This window comes from Notamacropus eugenii, chromosome 2 (genome assembly GCF_028372415.1).
Source record: "Notamacropus eugenii isolate mMacEug1 chromosome 2, mMacEug1.pri_v2, whole genome shotgun sequence".
NCBI lineage: Eukaryota > Metazoa > Chordata > Mammalia > Diprotodontia > Macropodidae > Notamacropus > Notamacropus eugenii.
Genome location: NC_092873.1, coordinates 125,797,114 through 125,820,607, shown reverse-complemented (window position 1 = coordinate 125,820,607; position 23,494 = coordinate 125,797,114). Strand labels below are relative to the sequence as shown.

Here is a 23,494-nt window from a genome sequence, read left to right as displayed (position 1 = left end):
CCAAAATTTTGTGAAAATGAATGTTAAAAGTTAAATAAATTTAATTTAAAAAAAAGAAAATCAAAAACAAAATAAAATCACATAGAGACTGTCATTTAAAAAAAAAAAATAAAAAGAAAGACTAGATCTTGGTTTGTACTGCTGCATTACTTATTCCTTACATCTTGATTCAAATGCTCCCTCCTATAAAAAGCCCTTCCCTGATTCTCCTTTCTAACCCCCATCCCCAATCCCAAGCTTTCTCATTGGATGTCACATTGTACTTTATTTTGAACTGTATCATACACTTACCATATATATAGACACATGTGTTGGTGTCTTAATCAGTCAAAAACAAATTTATTAAGCACTACACTAGAAATACTAAAATAAATGTGAAGAGCTCTTAAAAAAAAAAAAAAGAAATCTGCCTGTTGGGAAGGATAAAACTCACAAAAATCTTGGAGCATCAAACTGAAGTAGTATAGTTAATGAAGAGGTGGTTAGATAGACGGGAGGCACAAAATTCAATTTATTTTGATTCTGCAGGCATTTACCAAACACCTGTCCTGTGCAAATTTTATATAAAATGTAAATAAATGCTTATTGATTGATTGCAAGGTACTGGACTGGAGGGGGGGGGGGCGCTACAAAGGCAAAAATGGTAATAATGTATGTCCTCAAGTAACTTACATTCTACAGGGATTAACACATATAGAAGGGGTAGTCCTATATGGACACTTCTAAATACATACTATTTCATCACAAAGTGGCAGAATTTAAAATAATTACATCATTTCATAAATAATCTAATGATTTAGGAGGGTTTTCTGTTTCAATTGGGGATTTTTTATTTTGGTTTTTGGCAAGGGACAATCAGAAGGTTATTGTTATTATAACAAGATAATAACTAGCATTTATACGCCACCTACTACATTCCAGGCACCGTGCTAAGTACTTTACAAGTATTATATCCACAACAACCTGAGAAGGTAGATGCTATTATTATCCTCTTTTTACAGTTTAGTAAACTGAGACAGACAGAGGTTAAGTTATTTACCCAAGGTCACACAACTCGTAAGTGTCTGAGGGCCAATTTAAACTCAGTCTTCCTGACTCCACACCTAGGATTCAATTCACCCTAGCATTTAGATGTCTCTTGGACATGGTGAACCTCTTGTGGGATGGGAGAAGTGAAGGAGTTATTCATTCTTTTAAATGTTCATATGAACCTAACGGTAACAAAGAGACAACCGGTCATTCTTTCCACTTTCAAGGATGGATAGATGGATGGATGGACAGATGGATGGATGAAAGAATGAATGTAAACATTTAAGTGTTTACTATTTGTTGCCCTCAGGGAGCTTACATTCTAATAAACAACACAATAGGACAGTAAAAGCCCATGAGGGGTGAAATCGTTAGGAAAGTTGTATGTATGCTGACAGGAATCACTATATCCACTGATTGATAAACACCATTCCAGAAACGATAGTGTTGATTTCAGTAATGATTCCTAAACTAGATGTAGTAGAGCTAGGGACTGAGGGAGAATTCACATGTCAGCATGTCATGAAGACGGGGAGAGAACAGCATAGTGGTGTTGGGTGAGACCAGATATTCTAAACAAATGCACCAATCAGATGCACAGTGCCCCAGGGCAGAAACTAGAGTGATGAGTTCAAGGCTACAGGTGAAAGGAGGCAGCATGACAAGAAAATAATCAGAGAGCAGATAAAGTTGAATCTTTGCCAGGCTTAATGATAAATATTGATTAAGCAGAACATACTGCAGTGAGGTCCTCTGAAGAAGGAGGCTACTGTTTGATACAAAAATGTTCCTACTTCTATTAACAAAGTATAATCAGGGACCCTTGCTAAAAATTTTTCCCTGGAGTGAAAACCTTAAAACTGCTGCTGTACTATAAAAACAGCTACATGGAGCTCTGAATGGCTCAGATGCCATCAAGTATTCCATAAGTGACTCCATGGGGAAAGTGAAAGGATCCAGGTGAAATTAGGTGCATGAAGCTATGAAAGATTTCTATCAGAGAGTTTCATTTTCTGATCATACTAAACTGCCAAAATATCCTTTCTCTCTTAGATTCCTTCAGGGCTCAGTCTCAGGGGAGAGGAGTAGACATGGTGATTACATGCTGATTACAGTAGGAACTTGAGGTGTACTGGACAGCTGTCCTCTGCTAAAGAGCAAGGAGGATAGTGTTAACAGCTCCCTCAGAATGACTCTCAATTCCATTAAGAAGATGGCCTTTCCCTTTAAATAAGCCCTAAAAGTTGAGAGACTGAAAAAATATATTAAAGGGGATAATGTAAGTAAAGTATTTTATAAACCTGTGTTTTGCAAACATTAGTTGTTGCTGTTCAGTCTCTTTTTCAGTTGTGTCCAACTCTTCATGACTCCATTTGGGGTTTTATTGGCAAAGACGCTGGAGTGACTTGCCATTCCCTTCTCCAGCTCATTTTACAGCTGAAGAAACTGGAGCAAACTGGATTAAGTGACCACCCCAGGGTCATACAGCTATTAAGCATCTGAGGCCAGATTTGAATGTAGGAGAAGTCTTCCTGACTCCCAGGCCTAGCACTCTATCCACTGAGCCACCAAGCTGTCCTCATTAGTCTTTAATTCTGTATATTTGTGTGGAAGAACAAATGCAATCGGGCACACATTATTGGAAAGAATGCATATACCTTTTCCCCAAAAATCCTTTTCCCAGGACCTTTAGAGCTGAAAAACTTTACACAATTTACTCAACTGTTTTCCTGGAAAACTCAGGCCCAATCATCTTTTAAGAATTAGCATAAACACAGAGACAGTGAAGAAAAGACAGAAGTGTCACCAACAAATTGGGGGAAGAGAATGAGAGGAGATGAGAGAAATTGCATCATGAAAATACATTTTATTTTGCACCACTTAAAAAAGTAGACTGAGACAGCTTTCCAAATGAACTGAAATTTCCTATACCATCCTATAAAATACATGATATGTTCCTCTATAACCTCATCATATACAGCTGGGTGAAAGTAGCACTAATGGAAAAACAATTGCTAGGAGAAAGAAACAAATGACTGTATATTAACCACACATCCTTGGCCGCAATTGCAATCACACACACACACACACACACGCACGCACGCACGCGCACACACACACAGAGTATCCCATTCGATCTAATACATTTTCTCACACACCATGTGTGTGTGTGCAGGGGGGTTGAGGGGAAGGTGCAGGCAGGGGGGAAGTTGGTATAAATTTTTTCACAATGATGCCATGCAGACTTTTTGAAAACCCAATTCCTGCAGCTAGGATTTGTTGGGTATGCTGGAAATCAAGGAAGCTGGCATTACAATATATCATTTACTGCTGTGAAAGATATCACACAAAAATGCACTCTACAGCTGTCACTACTGTAATTGAAATAAGTTTCTTTTTGCTGTTAAATCCCTAGTAAATGGCACCCAACCTGCCTTAGCCCCAGTGATTTTCCCTGCTGTGATTCCAATGAGAACTCAATCAATGGTTCTCTGTTTTCAAGTTCTTTTTTCAGCAGTTGCAAAGTGTATTAATTTAGAAAAACACAACACCACAGCAGACTACCATCAGACATAGTGCAGTATAACAACATGAATTAGGCACATAATTGGGCAAGAATTGTATAACCCCCAAGGTGCATATAACTAATAAAATCAGGAGATTTGGGGTCTTCTACCAGTTTCATGCATTTTCATTTCAAGTAATATCTTCTGTCTGGAGAAGGAAATGACAAAGCACTCCAGTATCTTTATGAAGAAAAACTCCAAAAAAGGGGGTCACAAAGAGCTGGACATGACCGAATGATGGAACGATCACAACAACAAAATGTATTTTGTACGTTTGCTATTTCTAATTATTTTAGAGGTGGTCATTCTTTTATCCCCTAAGCAATTAACATTTCTCTTTTTATTGTGATTCTTCAGATAGTCTATTAATCCAAGGGTTCTTAACTTCTTTTGTGTGGCACAAAGCCCATTAACAGTCTGATGAAATGTCTTCTCAAAATAGAATTTTTAAAATATATAAATCAAAATACATAGGATTGCAAAGGAAGTCGATTACATCAAAATACAGTTATCAAAAATTTTTTAAAACAAGTTCACAGAACCCAGGGTAAGAACTCCTGAAATATAAAGGATTTTAACGAAGTTAGAAATATCTCCATCTTTTCCTCTAAAATGTCTACACTTAATCATTCTTATCAAGTATGATTTTCATGGTTATGTACAGCCTCTAATAAACATGCCTATGATCACTTTTTGTGTTCCTTGATGTAAGGTCATTGTGTACCTCATATTGAGAAAAACAAAGTTACACTGTACACATCATTACTGTGAGCATCAGATGGGCCTCTCCAAAGGAAAGTATCCTAGTAAGGAAGTCTGATAGAGAGGGAAGAAAGATTTTGGACAGGAAGAAAATCACCTAGCATTCAGCAGATTAATACAGGAAAAGAGCCAGTAAGCTCCAGAATGACTGACAAAGAGGAGAGCACTTGGCCTTAAGCAAGCACCAGCATCCAACAGCTAGAGTGAACCTATCATCATTTCCCCTTATTCTCCTGGCCTTCAGATGACTCACAATAATGATCTCCAATCAGATCAGAAGTGGGAAATGGGGGTAGGGGGATTGGAGGGAAAAGCAGTACACAGAGAAAGTGAAGGAATTCCTTATGGAGGCTTATCTCACTTACTTTCTCTTACCCTCTTTTGTCTAACCTGCTATACATTTAAAATCCAGGAAATTCTTTCCCTTCTAACAATTTTGGAGCCAGCCTACTGTCTACATACAGTAAGACTGGAAGCATAATGCAGTGGAATGAGTACTAGACTTGGGAGTTGGAGCAATGGAGTTCAAATCTCAACTCTGTCACTCACTACTTGTACGTGACACTGGGGAAATCATATCACTTCTCTAGGGCTCAATTTCCTGCTCAATAAAAAATGAAGACATTAGACTAGATAATCTTTTAAAAATCTTATGGACAAAGTCCAACTGCATGCTGTACAATGAACAATAGGCAGTCTTCACCTACCTGGTTTTTCTTGAATATAAGCTTGAAGGCAAGCAATGTTTCCTTTTTTGTCTTTGTACCAATTATGCCCAAGCCCAACATCGTGCCTTGCATAGAGTAGGCATTTTTAAATAGATATATGTTGACTTGAGTGGCTGTGCATCTGATCTAGAAAGTTTCAATAGTATTCTTGGGCTTACTGCAATGTCTATGTCGTCATTATAATCATCATCTTCGCTAGCATTTGTGTAACATTTTAAAGTTTGCAAAGGGCTTTACAAATATTGTTTTGCAGCTACTTCAGGAGGTAAGTATTATCATGATGCCTATTTTACAGATGAGGAAACTGGGCAAGTAGAGAGGTTAAGTGATTTGCCCAACGTGACACTGTGAGTAAGTGTCCGAGATGGGATTTGAACTAAGGTCTTCCTGTCTCTGGGTCAAGCACTCTATCCCTCAAGCTACCTAGCTGCCTCACTGTCTTCTGAAACACAAGCATGTGGAGGACTTTACCATCTAGCCCAATCTTTTTTTCCACTTAAAACTCTTTGTAGGACATCCTCCATGACAGAGATAAACACGCACACAAGCCTATCTCTTCCTGTCACATGCCTCACTTGACACTAATGACAAGATAGTTATCAAAGTTCTCTGCCATTTCTATCAAGTAATCTTGGATAATTCATATATTCATGAGAGGAACCTTGATGAAGAATAGCCTTATGTACTGCTTTTCCTTCAGACCCTTTCTCAGAGCTAACTCTAGCACCAGAGGCTTCCCCTAAAAAGACATCTTCCACCTTCTGGGTCCCAAAATAGGTAAAGCAACCTGACCTCATGGCCTGGATCCTATCCTCCCTCTGCTCCTCCTTGCTGTAAGGTGGACATCTGAGAGCCTCAAATGATATAAGCTCACCATATGCCATGAAAATGAATCTCAAGAAACAGTTTAACAGTCTAATCACAAGTCTCCCTCAACAGAAATCTCTCCAACTGATGATACTCTACCTAGATTCACTCCTCAATGCTTCCATCCTCTTAAATCTGCACCATCCCGGTGACTCTAAACCTTCAGCTATCAGTGTAGAAACACTGTTCCCTACCTGCAACTCATTGCCCCTTCATGCCCATGAACTCTCCCCATGATGCTAATGTCCTACTCCAGATCTGCCTGTCCCTTTGAACTGTGCCTTCTGATCTGCCTACTCCATAATTTAAAAACTTCCCTTCATCTTAAACCTCTTCCTTTTCCACTCCTTTCATCTTCAGGTCTTTACTAAGGGTAACCTAGTAACACCATTTCCCTCACCACCTCTCTCTCAAAACCTTTTTCTCAATGGTGGCAACGGAGGAGTTGGAATGGTCTTTGATCCCTGTGGTCACTTCCAAACTACATCTACCACTTGCACTTCGCAGCCTCTCCTCTTTTGAGGTCTATGCTACCATCCAATACAGATCTTGGTGGCTGTTACAGATCCCTTTCACCTACTAGGACATTCTCCTCTTTCCCTCAATGAGTTCAGTGCCTGATTCACAATCTTTCTCCTCATTATCTTCTGCCCTCATACTAGAGGACTTTGACATCTACATTGATACTCCCTTAAATACTCCAGTTCCTCATTCTACTCAATTCACATAACCTATTCCTCCATTCTATCTCATCCTCACAGAGATGGTCACACACTTATTTGATCCTGTCAACATTTAGAATTCCACTCATCCATTTTAATATTCAATATTTCTGAAATTCCTTTATCTGATCATAATTTTTTTAAATCGTTCCATCTTTCCCTATGCCTTATAACCCCTAATTTTATTCTACTTCCTCACTATGACCTTCATTCTCTCCCTCTGTTCTCTCCCAGGTCATTACACCTACACTGGATACACTCTCCTCTCTTCCCTATCTTGACCTCTCAACTCTATGTTATCCTCTCCTCTAGAATCCCCTACCCCCTTAGCCTATCATCTATCATGCCTTGCCAAACACCGATCCTGGATTACTTCCACAATCAACTTCATTTGTTCCTATTCACATTATGCTGAATAGACCTGGAGGGAAAACACAAAACTCTGCTATTACTACACATTTCTGTTATCCAATCTCAACTCAATTAGGTAAGGCAAACATGTTTGCTATTCCATCCTCCACAGAGGCTCACCTCACCTAAAATCTCCCCTTAGGAGGGATAACTGAACAAATCAAGGAGCCAGCAGAGCCCCTCCCTTCAGACACCACTAGCAAACCTGAAGTCATTCAGACATACTCTCTGGGATGAAGGGTTGTGAGCTCTCCTCGACAAGAAAGCCCCTATATAGGCACCCTTGATCCCATACCTGACCATCTTCTCTAGCAGATTTCTATCATTCCCAGATTATCTTCAATCTCACCTTACCTACTGGGTCCTCCCCTGCTTCCTCCAAAAATACCTACATCTGTCCTTTAAAACCCTCACTTTATCCTACCATCCCTACTAGTTATGTCCTGTATCTTCACCTCTCTTTTGTGCTAAACTCTTTGAGAAAGCTCTTAGTTTCCCTGGCTTCCTTCAGGACTTAGCTTGAATCTCACCTTCTTAAGGAAAGTTTTCCCAGTCCTCTTAAGCTACTAATGCATTTGTCTCTAATCTCACCTTCCATCTACCATGACATACTTTGTAGATACCTATTTATTTCATGTTTTCTCCCCTACTGGAATGTAAGCTCCTTGAGAGCAGAGACTATTTTTACCTTGATTTGTATCCTAAACATTAAAACAGCATCTATCACAAAGCATCAGTAAAGTACTAATCAATTATTTGACTAACAAGTTAAACAGTTTTTCCCCCTTATCATTTAAAAAAATTCTTAATTTACCAAAACTCCAAAAAATGAACACTAACACAAAGGATAACAGAAAAAGGGAGATTATATGTGAAAATGTAAATCTCTATTACATACAACTGGCTTTTTCTAAAAAGTATATATTCAACAAATTCCTTTCACAGCTACTCTTGTGTATTAAACAATACTTCCATGACATATTTTTCTTTCTTTTTTTGGAGGAGGGGAGCAATGATTTCCCTAGCTCTCCTCTCCCCTACAAACTCCAGCTTCCATTTAAAAAAAAGGAAAACACAATCCTTCTAACAATGAAGCATATCAAATCAAGTAAAATAAACCTACACATTTGGTTGTCTAAAAATATATGTCTAATTCTGTACCTTGTATCTATCACACCATCTACAGGAGGTAGGCAGAATGCTTTCTCATTAAGGCCTCTGAAGTCACGGATGATTGTTACATTGATCAGAGTTCTTAAGTCTTTTCAAGGTGTTTTCCATTACAATGCTGTTTTTACTTTGTAATTTGTTGTATTGGTTCCTCTCACTTCATCCTCAATCAATGCATACATGTCTTTCCAGGTACCTTTGAAATTGCCCTTTTCATCATTTCTTACAGTAATATTCCATTACTCTCATATACCATAATTTGTTCAACCACTTCCCCAACTGACGGACAATGTCTTTGTTTTTTAGCTCTTTGCTACAACAGAAAGAGTTGCTACAAACATCTTTCTACAAATAGGTCTTTTTCTTTTTTCTTTGACCTCTTTGGGGTATATACCTAATAACAGCATAACCAGGTCAAAAGATATTCACAATGTAGTAACTTCTGAGTCAGAGTTCTAAATTCAAATGCTTATTTTGTAATTAAAAAATAGTAAACAGAGAGATCTTGGATCCTCTGCATCTTTCAATCAACTGTATAACAATTTCATCTACTGTATAATATTGCATGTAAAGGTCTCCCTGTTCATTAAGTGTACTCTTATATGTCTAGAACAATTAAAATAACTCCTGATAGCTTTTTACATTTAAGCTTTTAGTTGCATTAGGTATTCTATTAAGGACTGAACAGAGTAACAAAACAGAATGCATTTCATTCTTCCACTGATAGCTATTCATAGATTTTGAGCTGAAAGGGACCTCAGAAGACACTGAGTATAAGGCCTTCACTCTACACATGTCCTTGCCAGATTTCAAATTCAGGTCTTCTGACTGACTCCAGCACTCACCTCTTCAATGCCCATTCATTTCTTATTTCCTTGTCATATAAGCTTCTGAACCTATCAGCTTATTGAATTGCTTTTTCAAAGGTTAGTGATACTTCTTAATTACTAAATCCAAAATCCTTTTCTCCAACTTCTCTTCGTCCTTGACTCTTCCTCCACCAAGACAATCTTCCTGTCTTCCCAACAACTCAGAACTTCGTAGGCATCTGTAGCTGATTGGTGTTATTTTTGTTCTCTCTGTGGATTTGTAAATGTCCACATCTATTCCGTTTCCTTCCTCTTAAATGGTATGTTCCCCAAGAGAAACATCAGTTTTATAACTTAAGAATACAAAATATTTCTTGGTGATATAGTGCTTTATAGCTTACTAAGCACTTTCCTCATTATAGTTCTGTAAAGTAACTAATGCAAGTATTATCCCCATTTTATAAATGAGAAAAGTGAGGCTTTCCCAAGAAAGTTATTTCAAACCAAGATCTTCTGACTCTAAGAACAATGCTCCTACCTTTATGCCAGGATGCTTCTAAATTATAAAATGTTAGAGAATCAATTACAGTGCTCTGTAAGTTTTTGTAGGGGGTGGGAGGGGTGGAGGGAAGGGGGTTAGAAAGATAAATCAGATGGGGGTATGGACCTGTATTACATTGGCTTTAAATACTTCCTGATGAGGAAACTCCCTCTACCAAAGCAGATCAGCAACTGTTCTATAATTTGTCTTAGAGAGCTGATAGAGGCACTGAGAGGGTTAAATAGCTAGCTCAGGGCCACCAAGCAATAGATTCTTAAAGGGAATGCTAGTGACTGACATATGCTATCCTAAATAAGTTTGTATCATTTCTTATAAATGTATATGTTTGTGTATATGTGTGTATATGACTTCTAATGGAAAAGAATGCATTCTTCCTCATTTCAGTAATATATTATAGGAATCTGAAATGCTTTCACAGGAAGCACAGAAATATGTAAATTTACATAAACTGTAAATCAGAGGAAATAGTTTAAAGTACTAACAATAACTAGAAATAAGTAGGAAGAAAGACCCTGAAAAATAACAGGAACATAACGATCACATTAATGAGGTTTTAAGTTTCACTAACTGGAGTACTCACCTCCTCCAAACTGCACTATAGAACAGCATTCTTTCATGCTTATTTAAACAAGCAAATGAATATCCAAGTAACTGTCTGATTTAAACTTGATGAGAGTTAATTTTTAAAATGAAAATATTCTAAATATCAATATTGTGGATATTCTGGAAATACATCACGTAGGTAAAAGATTTTTTTGAAATGTATATGCAATGTTTTCTCAAGGGAAAAAAATAAACACGTATACATATTAACTATGGAGAACACATAGTATAGTAGACAGATAGACAACTGGGCTTGAAGCCAGGAAGACGCAGGTTAAAGGACTGCCTCTGATATATTAGGATGTGTGACCCTGGGCAAGTCATTTAACTTCTCAGTACTCAAGTTTTAGGATTATTCTTTAGGATTACAAATTGTAGAGGAAGTACTGGATGGATCCATACATCCAGTGGAGGGAGTTTCCTTTCCCAGAAGTTCCATATACCAATTAAATCACAAGTCCAATACCTATCCCTACATATCAAGTGACCTATTTAGGTAGAGATAATAAGTTCACAAAAGCAATCACACAGGAACCCAAGAAGATTTCATTATTTTTAAATAATTTGAAAGCAAGTCAAAATGACTATCTCCTATCAAACTCATCATACATTAAAATCTCATGACTGTGATGTAACCTTTAAGTAAAGCTATACCTCCACAAAATGATATCCTGACTAGTGTGAGTAAGGCATTACAATCAAAGCCTATCATAACACCCCAAATACATACATTAAAATGTCTTTAGGCTACCCATCCTCAGCGCCATTTACTAAACGTCTCTTCTGTTTCTCTTGGACCCACTTAGAGGAGAATTTGCCATACACTGAAGCCGGAAAAAGCCACTTCCAAATCAATTCCACAAGCATTTATTAAATATCTGTTTCTGCCAGGCATTGTGCTAGGTCCTAGGTTCCTCAAGGTTCTAACATTCCACTGGTAGAAATAATATGTACAAATAAACACAGTGCATATACAAACTAATGGGGAGAAAGGGGAAGCTAGCAAATGGGACTACATTAAGCGTTGTATAGGGTTTCCAACCTGGGGTACATACATCACCAAGAAGTAGAAGAAACTTGTTTAGGCAGAACAGAAGATTTGGTAAATAATGGTATATCCTACTGAAATGAACTCATGTATTTTGTCTCTTATGTGTCCATGTATGGTAAACTCTAGAATTTTCTTCCTTTCATATTAAAAGGAGGCATAAAAATATTTACTAAATGCCACAGGATATGAAGGGCACAAAACAAAAGGGAAACTACAAAACTACTATTGCAGGAGGAAGCACTTGTACCTGGCATGGAAGGAAGTTATATATTCTATTCTGGAGGCAGAGAGGGGAAGAGAGCTCTTTCCATGTATGGGGGAAAACCTGTGCAAAGACCCTGAGATAGAAATAGTGGAGTCTGAAGCCACCTATGTGAGGAATTAAGAAAAGATCTGGGGTGCAAAATTACCACTAACAGAGGAGTCAAAAGTCTTGGACTGGTAATAACAAACCAGAATCAATGGTCAAGCATATGGAGTGGAAAGCTAAGAACACAAGCAGAGGTGGTGCAAGATTGAAAACAGGCATCAACATCAAGATCCAGAGTTCAAGGCACGTGTAGAGACACGTGGCCAAGAAACCGGGGTGAAGCTCAATACAGGAACAACCAAGAGAATCTGATTCCACAGAATTTGCCACATTAAGTTTCCTAGTAGGGAGGCAGGGTATTACCTTCTTTTATGATAAGTTCTCTCTCATCTGTGGTTCCTAAATTATCTATCTGCAAACTCATCAGGCTGGCTCTACCTTCCTGGATCCTATAATTGAGCTCCAGCTGGCTAGCTTCCACCACCTCTACCTCCACCACTACCACCAACAGCATTACAGTTGAAAGAAATGGCTGTCTCTTGGTGGAAGGGAGTGGATCCCCTAACAGTTCTGGCTGTAGTTCTATTCAAGCAGAATTACTTCCCGCTGTATTTTTATTGTTGTTTTTATTTGTGGTTGTTTTGCCTAATATCATGTTTTTGTCGATCACCTCTATGCACTGTATTTACATGCTACATTCTTTTTCTGTTAAGTGTCATTTTATTTTGGTTTCAAAACAGTGGAAATGATGTTTGATTTCTAGTTACTATATCACTCTTGCATATGACTAAGTGAAACAGTCAATTAAGAAATGCAAAAAAGTAAATAGCTCATTTCCATGAAGAATAAACAATCCACAAAATGAGTACAGAACCGTATATGAGAAACCCCCAGAGAGCTATGGAGAGTTTGGATTTGGAGTTAGCAGACTCAGATTCATATCCTGGTTTTGCCAAATTACTACCTCATTGATCTTGGTCCTCGGTTTCATGAGTAAAATGAAGTGCTTCCAAGGGTCCTTACAGTTCTAATTCTTGCTCTTTGGATCCTATAATCAAACCTCCGGCAGCACGTAATAACCCCTACACTCTAATTCATAGTTCTGTGCAGCTGAATTTTAAATAAGAATGCTTAATATTTTTATAGCTTTGCCAAAAAAGGGGGGATAAATTTTGAAGAGTTTTATTATTAAATTAAGCCTTTAATCATATATTTACAATTATTTTATGTATGCATATATCAGCATATATACATATATGTAACACCATATGATTACCTTCTATCTCTTTTTTATACTAGTTCCGTGGCCAGAAGAAAAGGAAAAATTAGTCACAAAACACAAAAAGCATAATTATTTAACTTTCCAAATTAATGTATAGAAACCATGCACACAAAGTAACTATTTCATGACTTCTCACTTATGAATGCAATTAAATCACATCCACTTGAACAGTGCCATTCTATAGGGAGGGCACAGAAATCAAGTCAGCTTCTCCCTGGATCTTGTCGCTCCCTAGTAGTAAGACAAAGGCTTAATCCCATTTGTAAAACTAAAGTTGAACCAGAAGATTAGACTTATGTGAAAAATATTCACATATTTTAGTGTTTGCAAAATAATATACCTAGTGAAAATATCATAGATAATGAGGGTACTCTAGGCCTACATAAGTGTCTAACTTACTTCTGAAAAGTGACTTGGACAATGGAGAAATTCTCTGCATTTTATTACTTCAGTTTTCACTGGTATTTATGTTGCCCAAATTAGTTTCACTGGCAAGTTTAATTAGTATGCTATTCATCATCTCTCTCTGATCATTAGAGTTGTGAAATAACCCTCGACAAAATACTGGTCTCAGCAGTACCCTACTATAAAGTCTATCCCTTGAAGATAATTTATTTAAATTACATCCCTAATGTGATTATCAATAGATTCTATGAAGTCAAATGCAATGTTTTTTGTCTAGTTGACCTGAATGCTAGTGATAATAAAAAAAGTGACATTTTTATTTTTTAAATATGGGGCAGCCAAAAGACACACAGAGCTTCAAAGTCATATCACAAGGTTACTTTGTAGAACAGTAAATGTCAAGCTATACACATCACCTGCCACCCTGCCCATGGAAGTTTCTGACATAGTAATAAAATGGAAAAATGTTTAGTTTAATAATAATAATAAAAGCAACTTCAGTTGGTGAATATTACTTGTAGCATCTTGCCATGGTTGCTTAGCAACCAGTGGTGAACGAACTCCACAGAGGATGGAAACCCAAAATGAATGTACAGTATGTGCAAGTTTCAAGGACCTGAAGAGGAGTGTCAGTAGCTAATCTAAATTCCAGTTGACAATTACCATACCCAAGTGGGGAAAGGGGAAATCCATCAAGATTTAACAATAACTAAGCACTAACAGTATTCTAGGACCATAAAACTGGATGAGATCTTGGGGCTGTGGGATTAACAACCTAAATTTGACAATCATCACATTGCTATGAAGGTACTAGTTTTACAAGAAAAAAAACGTGACAGCATGATTTGCAAATCATACAACCTTCACAAAAATACAGGGATGTCTTCTATGCCATGGCCCCTTATTAAGAAGGATTGAGAAATACTTCAAGTCAAATCATGTCTTCCCAAAACATAAAAGCTATATGTAGTAAAAGTGTTAGTCTATGAAGGTGGGTATTAGTCCTGCTCCCCTAAACACTAACATTATATATAAAAAAAGTGATAGCGTATCTGTCATCGAGTCCTAATGAATCTGTTCAAAAGTGTATCCAGGTCTTAAGGATGAGATAAATTTGGTGTCTCTTCTAAATCTTTCTCAAGCCTTGGTTACTTCTATCTGCCTATTTTAGTTTAAATTGATCATCTGATTTTGGAGTTTCAATAAGTTTAAAAACTATTCCACAGTGCTAGGAAATCAGGAGTAACATTAAAGACTAAGGAATTAAAAGTATAAAGATTACTTAAAATCGAATGGTGACAGCAAAGAAGAAAAAAATAGACTTTGCTATCATGATGCAGATGCCCTTTCACTCTGGACCTTCCCTCAGCCCTTAGAGTCTTCTCACCCTGAAATATCCCACTGCCTCCCTGGTCTCTTCTCTTACTGGATCCATCCTGCCCCCATCTCTATTTTGAGAACAGGTTTAGGGTGGCTCCTTGCTGGTCCTCTTAGGTATTTCCCCTCCTTCCTTCAGCTCTCTTTTGTATAATGTCTCTCTCCCCACTAACAATGTAAGTTCCTTGAGGGCAGGGACTGCCTTTTTGCTTGTGTTTTTCTCTCCAGCGCTCAGAATAGCGCCTGGCACATATCATTTAATAAACGCTTGACGTCTTGCTTTAAATTTTTGAGACTTCCCATCACTTGTGAAGTCAAAAGGTTTTAATCCATTTCAGATAAATCTCTTTCATCAGCACAACAAAGCAGTAGTTTTTTTATTACCTGAGGTGACTAAGAAGAGGCTGAAGTCGCTCATCAGATTGCACAGATGGCAGTGACCTTGCTGTTAACTACAAGAAATAAAAATTTTAGAAGACATATTAGCAAATACAAGTGCAATCAGTGAACTTATTTCAATATCTAAAGGAAAAAGCAAATATCTATGTGTGTCTGTATGTGTGTATACATATACAGACACAATGACATATAAATTTCTCTCTGTCAGGAAAGGAGAATCATATTTCAATAACAGGATCGAAAATAACTGACTATACCTGCAGTTACTGAGTTTTCTCATTAACATCAAAAATAAGTAAATAAGTTGGAAAGCTAAATATACAAGTATCAATCTCAGTTTTCCAGAAATTCACAAATAGGAAGAATTTGGTTTCCAGGGTAGGCAAATTTCTGACTGGTTACTTCCATTCAGTTCAATTAAAAAAAAAAAAGACTCATCAAGATAATACCTACTACATTCAATACCTTGTAACTGAGAATTAGTGGCATAACGATAAATCCAAAACCAGTTCTTATTCTCAAGAAGCTTACATTAGATTCTACAGTGGAGAAGGAAACATATATAGGACAATGAAATATAATATTTGAGTTGACAGCATGACATGAATTCAAAATGACAGATAGCACTGCTTGATGAACAGAGAGCTAGCCTTGAAGCCAGGAACCCCTGGGTTCAGGTCCTCTCAATGACAGGTATCATAGGTTCATTCCATCCTTATCTGGATTGTATGAGGCCAGAGAAAGCACAAAAAATGAAAATGAGGAGGATGAGGATTATTACAGAAGGTACTACCTAAGGATACTCAGAGGCAAAGGAGAGAAGACAAAGCACTTCAAGCTGGAGAACAGCCTGCCTGTACTTGGAAGAGGAATGTGTGACAGAACGCAGAGTTCGAGGAACAATAAGAAGGCCTGTTTGGCAGGAACACAGTATGTGAAGGGAAGCAATGTAATCATGTGGAACATGACTGAAATAGTAAGATGGAGTCTGTATATGAACAGCTTTAAATGCCAGATTGGATTTTATGAATATTAAGTTTTAGTAAGATTTATGATGACCAAATATACAGCAGAGAAACCTAGACCAATGTTAAGAAAATGTTAATTTTTTTTAAACTCAGAGTTAAATCAACACAAAATAGTTTCCACATAAGGAAAATAAAGAAAAAATAGCCTTTGGTTTTGACAACTATGTATTCATAACAATCTACTAAATTTGTAAAAGTATTAAATGTAGCTTGATCAAATTAATTCATAATACTGAACTACAAATTATTTATACTATGTAATAGTAATTCCCAAATTTCTCCATCCTTTGATTCCCTCAAAGTCTTTCTGAACATTTTTTGACTCAAGATCCCCCAAAATGAAATGTGGAGCTTTATTTTCCATATTACCAAAAGGGAGAGAGAAATAATCAGGTTCACTTTGAGAGACAGTGCAGTACTGTAGAAAAAAGCTGAATTTGGCATTAGAGGGAGTGGGTGGAAATCCTGGTCCTTCCACTTAGTCCCTGGGTGACAGTGAATGAGTTACTTATCTTCTCTGGGTCTGTAAATTGAAGGAGCTGGACTGGATGACCTCTGTGGTCCCTTCCAGTTCTAAATCTATGGTCCTGTGACCACCTATAAACAACACTAGAAATTTTCTTCATATATAATCTTTACATACTTATTTCTATCCTTTTCTTTCCTTTTAGAAATTAAAGTCTTTGTGAGTAGGTAGTGTTTCACTTATTGCCTTATATCCCCAGCCCTTAGCACAATGATTGACACATAATAGGCACTTGTAAAAGCTTGCTGATTGGTCTTCACTATTATGATAACAACTTGGATTTGTTTACAAATTCTGGATAAAGTTTACAAGGCTCTTTCCTTACCAACAGAAATGTACTAGAACCAGCTCTAACCAGCTTGCAAAAGCCACTGTTAAATTTTTAGTATAAGCATTTATACTTCAGAAATTGGTAATTGTTAGAAATCTAGGCTGAATTTACTATTTTGTTGACTGTCTAGACTCAATAAGGTATTAACAGAGCATATTTAAAAGGTGTGTGCACTTTTTTTTTCTAGAGAGCCTTGTCAAATATTCACCAATATACCCCTTACTATAAACACAATGTGAGCTCAGCAGGAACATCATAGAAGACTCAGGGAATGAATCCCCAGAGTGGAGGCCAGGTGATTGTAGCACAGTAACTATGATGATGATAATGACAATTGGCATTTGTATAGTTTTCTAAGGCTTGCAAAGTACTTTATATCCATCCTCTCATTTGAGCCTCACAACACTTGTGCTTACAATCACTTTATGAGGAAACTAGTACATGTAACAGAAAAAGAAACTGAGAATGACAGAGGCTATGTGACTTGCCCAAGTAAGTAAGAGACAGGACGTAGCCAAGACAGCATCTAAATTCTACTCCAGAGCTCCTTCTACCACACCATTCAGCAATAGCAAACTTATTCAAAGTTATTTAAAATGGAAATATCACCTGCCTACATGGAGCAAGTGCCTAGATTATAAACGTTATTTCAGAACCTGTCAATAGAATTTCACAGCTGACTTAATTCCCATAAGCACAGAGTTAAAAATCATAGGCTCACAGAATTAGAACTAGAAGAGACCTCAGAGGTCAAACCTCTCATATTACTGATGGGGAAAACGAGGCCTAGAGAAATTAAATCACTTGCCCTAGGTTACAAAAATTAAGTGGAAGGTTCAGTGACACGGTCTGTATTTGAACTCTGATACCTGACTCCAAGTCCAGATCTTTTCTCATAAAATAACAACTGACAATGAATATTTCATAGCAGTTTAAGGTTTGCAAAGTTATTTACATGTATTTTCTCATCAATGTATATAAGTTACCCTTAGAGACATAAATTTTCCATTGTATACTCTCAAGAACAAATTAAACCAGTTAAATCAATACTTTAGTATGAAGTATTCCAACCTGTCTATTCTAAAAATGAAATCTAGATTAAAGTACAGCAAAAATCATTAGCTTTCCATTCATTCATTCTTCTGTATGATGACAATATTTTCAACCTAAAAAAACTTTCTTCAACACAACCACATATCTCTTTTGTTTAATTCTTTTAAAATTTAATACTACATTTGAAAGTCAAAAGAATGCCTTGAAAAATTAATCAGTCAGGAATGGAAAGAACAGAAAAGACCTGTCACAACTTACATCTATGAAGCTGAAATACGTTTGCACGATGATTTTTTTTAAAGAAATAAAACTTGGCACAACATTGTTTATTTCTTATTATTATCAAAAGGTCAGACAGATCATTAAGATGTCCTTCCAACATACCAAACATGGAATGGAATTGCTATCAATACACTCTGAGAGTGAGAGAGGGGTGGGACGTGAGGGAGGGGGTGAGTAGTTTCAGAGGCTTAGTGACCCTTTGAAAGTTAAAAATAAAAGCATTTTAGAAATTAAATTTCCTAAATTTCTCCTGCATTTGGTTCTTCTCTGGTGCAAATTAATAATATGTTATTAATAAATGTTAGCTTCCTTCCAAAAAAAGTAACTGTAATGGCTATAAATGTCTCAAAGATTTCAGTAAGCAGTACTGCTCTAGATAAAACTGCACAGAACAAATGAATTACTCCTACTTCTTTCACCCTAATGATGTGAGTTCATGATCCCACACACCTCTGACACCTTTTCTTTCTCAGTGCTTTCCCAAATCTATTGCTACACTGAAAGTAAAAGGAAAGGAAAGGCTTTCTTGAGAGCTGGGCTCTGTTACTGATCTTGAAAGCAAAGTGAATTGAACAATGGCCTTAGAGTGAGGAAGATCTTGGTTCAAAGTAGATCCATGATTTGGGCAAGTCTCAGTTTCTTAACCTCAGTTTCTTCCTCACTAAAAAGAGCGGATTGTACTCGGTAACATTTAAGATCTTCAGATTCTCAGATCTAAGATTCCTGCTTTAAATCTCTGATTCTATGATTCCTAAAACATAAATAAATATTTACATCCCTTTAATCAGTAAGATGTAGGCTTCTTAAGGATGGGGACTGATTGCAGGTGTTTTGTGTGTGTATATATGCGATACCTAGTACTCTGTATCCTCACATACAGTAAATAAAGTCTTCTCAGCTGAATTAAATCGAACTCTTTCTTAGGAACAACACAATTGCAATATTTCATCCTTCATGTCCCAGTCTGACTACAGTTAATAGCTCCAAATTTTTCCATTCAAGTTTTACGCTCCTTATTAAATTATTAGCTCTTTGAAGACAAGGAACTATGGTATTTTTTACCTCTATATCTCTAGCGGCTAGAGTGGACACTTAATGTGTCTACTAACATGGAGTAGACAATTAATGAATATTTATTGGTTTGAATCTGCTAGTCAATAAACATTTATTAAGCATCCATTATGGCCCATGCACTGTGTTAAGTCCTGGGGATATAAAGAAAGGCAGTCCAATGGACTAAAATTTAAATGAAAGTTGTTTTTAATGGTAGCAGACTGGTTGATTAATTGGATTTCCTTTGGTGAGGAGTTTTATATAATTTTGTAACCTCTTTGTTGAGCAAGGGACAACATGGGCCATATACATGACAGTATAAAAAGAGCTTAAGTTGAATGTAATACTATTATGGCAGCAAGCCTAATAAAAAGTTTGTAGGTCCACAAAATATTCTCACTGAAATATTACATGGTCTTTTAATTGATGATATATCACGTTTAGTTCAAAGTTTATAATGTAACTTTCCCTCCTCACCCTCCCCATTTGGAAACCAGTCATAGATACTACATAGAAAGTTAACTGCCATAATTAAGATCAGAGAGTAAAAAGTGTTTTCATTCTAACCACTTAAGCAGGGAAGTTTAAAAGACTATCATCTCCATCATCATTATCTTTTTCTTTTTCAGCACCACCATCACCATCATCACCAGTAACATTTATTTTATATTTTAAGATTTACTAAGATTTTATATTTTAAGATTTACTTTACATGTATTATCTCATCTGATCCTCATGATAATTCTGTATGGTAAGCCCTTGTATCTCTATTTTACAAACGAGGAAACTGAAGATTAAAGAGGGTCTATAATTTATAGAATCACACAGCTGGTAATTATCAGAAGGACAATTCTGACTCAGATCTTTACGACTACAAATCCAGCTCTCTAAACACCACGCCACCTAGCTGCACAGATTACAGACAAGGGTGAAACTCTTTTGGCAAGGATCTAGCCACAGAATATTTATATTCTCCCTCTCTCTCTCTCTCTCAATAAGGATTTCACATAACACACATTCAGTTGTCTTTTGTCATTTACAAGACACTTCAAATAGTAGTGTGGTATTTTTATATAATATTCTCCAAGTCAGGCCTTTAAAACAGTGTGCAGTGATGGTGATGTATAAAAAGGAGCAACAATAAAACATTTAAAAATACACAGAAGGAAACTAAAAAGAAGTTCAGAAGGGGACTTTAAACTGCACAACTTTGATAGTACTATATTGAATTTAATATAAGTTTTTTAAAAAACAGAAGTTCACAATTCAACTATAATCCTTTTTTTGTCTTTTTACTAAAATGTGCATGTTTAATGATGACTAAGTTCATAATTTTTTTAAAAGATAAAAACAAAAATAAGTATGGTGTGCTTTCTGGTAGGTAAAATAGAAAATGAGACAAATATTGTAGCAAAAAACAAGGGGAAGCTTCAGGAAACCTTGAAATACCAATATGAATTAAACAACTAATCTAGCTGCAAAGGGGAAAAAAAAAACTTGGTTCCCTAGGGTAATTGCAAAGATCTAATCATCCACTTGAATCTACCAAGGAGGAGCAGTGGAAGACAGAACCTAGCATTATATATAATAAAATATAGTAATAGTAGCTGCCATTTATATAGCACTTTTAAGATTTGCAGAATGTTTATATGCTACCTCATTTGATCCTCACAACAAGTGTATTAGGTAGGTAATATTGTTATTATTATCCTTTTATTGATGAGGAAACTGAGGCTGAGAGAAGTCAACTGACTTCATCACATAGCTGATAAATATCTGAGACCATATTTAAACTTTCCTGACTCCAACTCTAGCTCTTTCTCCACTGTACCACCTAGCTGCCTTGGTAGACATATAATATAAACTAGATAAAGAGCAGAAAAATCTATAGAAAATAAATATATAGTTAAGAACTACATAATTGAAAATATCCATTTGGCTATTTGGGATAATATTGAGGAGTCTAAAATTATGAAATCATTCATAAATCTAAGTCTGTCACATTAGATAATATTTTGTTATATAAAGTTATTTTACAATGTTTTCTGTGATAAATCAAAATTGAAAAATAGAATCAAAATGAGTGCTATGCTTACATACTGCCATTTAGATATAAAATCAATCACATTTAAATAGCAAAGCTGACAATTCTAAAAAATTTACTATAAATAAGGAACAAATATGCTACTACCATTTTCAAAAGCAGTTATCCTATCTTTAAGTAGCTATTCCCCCCAAAAAGGGCAATTTCTTTATTGTATAACCTCATATACAGTATAGACATTTATGTGGTTATCACCTCTCCTTATACATTGTGAATTCCTTGAAAGAAGGAAGAATCTTATTCTTTTCTGTATCCTCCAGAGCACATATAACAACACTGTCTCTTTTATGCAGTGGGCGTTTAAGTTTAGTAATTAAGTCTCACAGTATAATAGCAATAATAGATTGATTTTTGTAGCACCTTTCTCACAACTACCTTATGTAGTGTGCAATTATTTATTTCTAATGCTATAATGTTTAATAATATTATAATGTAAAATATTATTGATTTTTGAGATGTGGAAAGGGAGGCTAAGAGGGACTAAAGGGTTTGCCCAGGACCAGACAACTATTAGGTCAGTTGCTCAGACCAGGGGTGTCTCATCACTATACCACCTAGTTTCTAGTATGCAAGGTGTCCCAAAACAATTTATGAGAAGACTTGTATGCATGTATGTAGTATAAAGAAACAAGACCACAAGAATAATGTACAAATTAAACACAACTATGTTATTAAAAATAATTTTAAAAAAAGATCTATGCCATATACATGGGGAAAGATGGGGGTGGGGGAAGTGAAAAAAGATTAACAAAACAGGAGCAAAGAGGTAACTACTATGTTAACGCCAACATAAACATCTCTGGGATAGGTGTTAATAACTGGTAAATATCAGAAACTTACAGGCATATGCAATCATTTACAATCTCTTAAATTTTCTTATCTAATTTTACATGCTCATTTTTCATATTTCCTTTTCCTATGCTTCTCTTTGAATACCTAAACTTGTCGATGGAAGTTAACATTTCATGTTTAAAAAAGAGAGGGAAAAAAAGGCAGGGGTGGGGGGAAGATGACCAGTGACCCAGAAGCCATAAAAGCTAATGTGGGTTAGGCTACATTCATAGAAACAAAATGTTCATAGCAAGGGAAATATCTCTCCCATTAGACTATGAATGCAGGGACTTTTGAGGGGTTTCTTTGTTTGTTTTTACTTTGTCTTTCTTTGCGCCCTAGTGCACAGTTCAGAAGCCTTAGACATTTACTGGCTAGCTATTTGTGTGACCCTGGGCAAGTCACTTAAACTCTGTCTGCCTAAGTTTCCTCAACTGTAAAATGTAAAGGGGAATGGGGGAGGAGGGGGTGTATTAATATAGTACCTACATCCTGTTTGTGACAATCAAATGAGAAGTAGTTTCTGACACATAATAGTCCCTTAATTAATGCCTATTTGCCTTTTTTCACACAGAAGGTCCTTAATAAATGCTTGTTGACAGTTTGAATTGGCTTTGATAATCCGGCTGCCCTGATCTGAGGATATGTGGAATTCTCTGCTCCATTCCAGGTACACTTTTAGAAAGAACACTGACAACTTGGAATTCATTTAGAGGAAAGTGTCAGGGGGTACAGAAACCATGCTACATAAAAGTGGTTGAGGGAAGTGGGAATGTTTAACCTAGAAAAAAGTCAAGTATCATGTACCAATCTTCAGATATCTGAAAAATTTATGGAAGAGGAATGACTTGTCAGATTTATTTGACCTTTGGGGGCAGAACTACCAGGAATGAGTAAAACTTGTAGTGACAAAGATTTCATATTCATGTAAGAAAAAATTCCCTAACAACTAGAACTATTCCAAAGTCTCTTATCTAAACTGTTCATGAAATGAAATTGCTCTATGTACAGGCAAGTGCACAGATTGGAGGGCCTGTCTCGATGCCTCTATTAATTCTTCATTTTCTCTTTATTCTATATTCTTACTATTTTAGGGCAAAGAACTTCAACACGGTGCTCTATATACAATATGTCCCTAATAAATATTGTTGACCCAACTGGCAAGTGATAAGTTTTCCATTACTGGAAGTCTTCAAAGAGATACTAGAGGAAAACTTTTTAGAAACATCTGT

General features: G+C 36.3%; 1 protein-coding gene across 2 annotated transcripts in view; it reads right to left on the bottom strand.

The window, feature by feature from the left end:
• Nucleotides 1–23,494, bottom strand: part of PRIM2 (DNA primase subunit 2) — a 369,300-nt gene that overhangs the window by 137,028 nt on the left and 208,778 nt on the right. For both annotated transcript variants that reach the window (XM_072642540.1, XM_072642541.1), the window contains exon 8: nt 15,040–15,107. In XM_072642540.1, the coding sequence (XP_072498641.1) occupies nt 15,040–15,107 (68 nt within the window). The remainder of the gene's footprint in view (nt 1–15,039; nt 15,108–23,494) is intronic.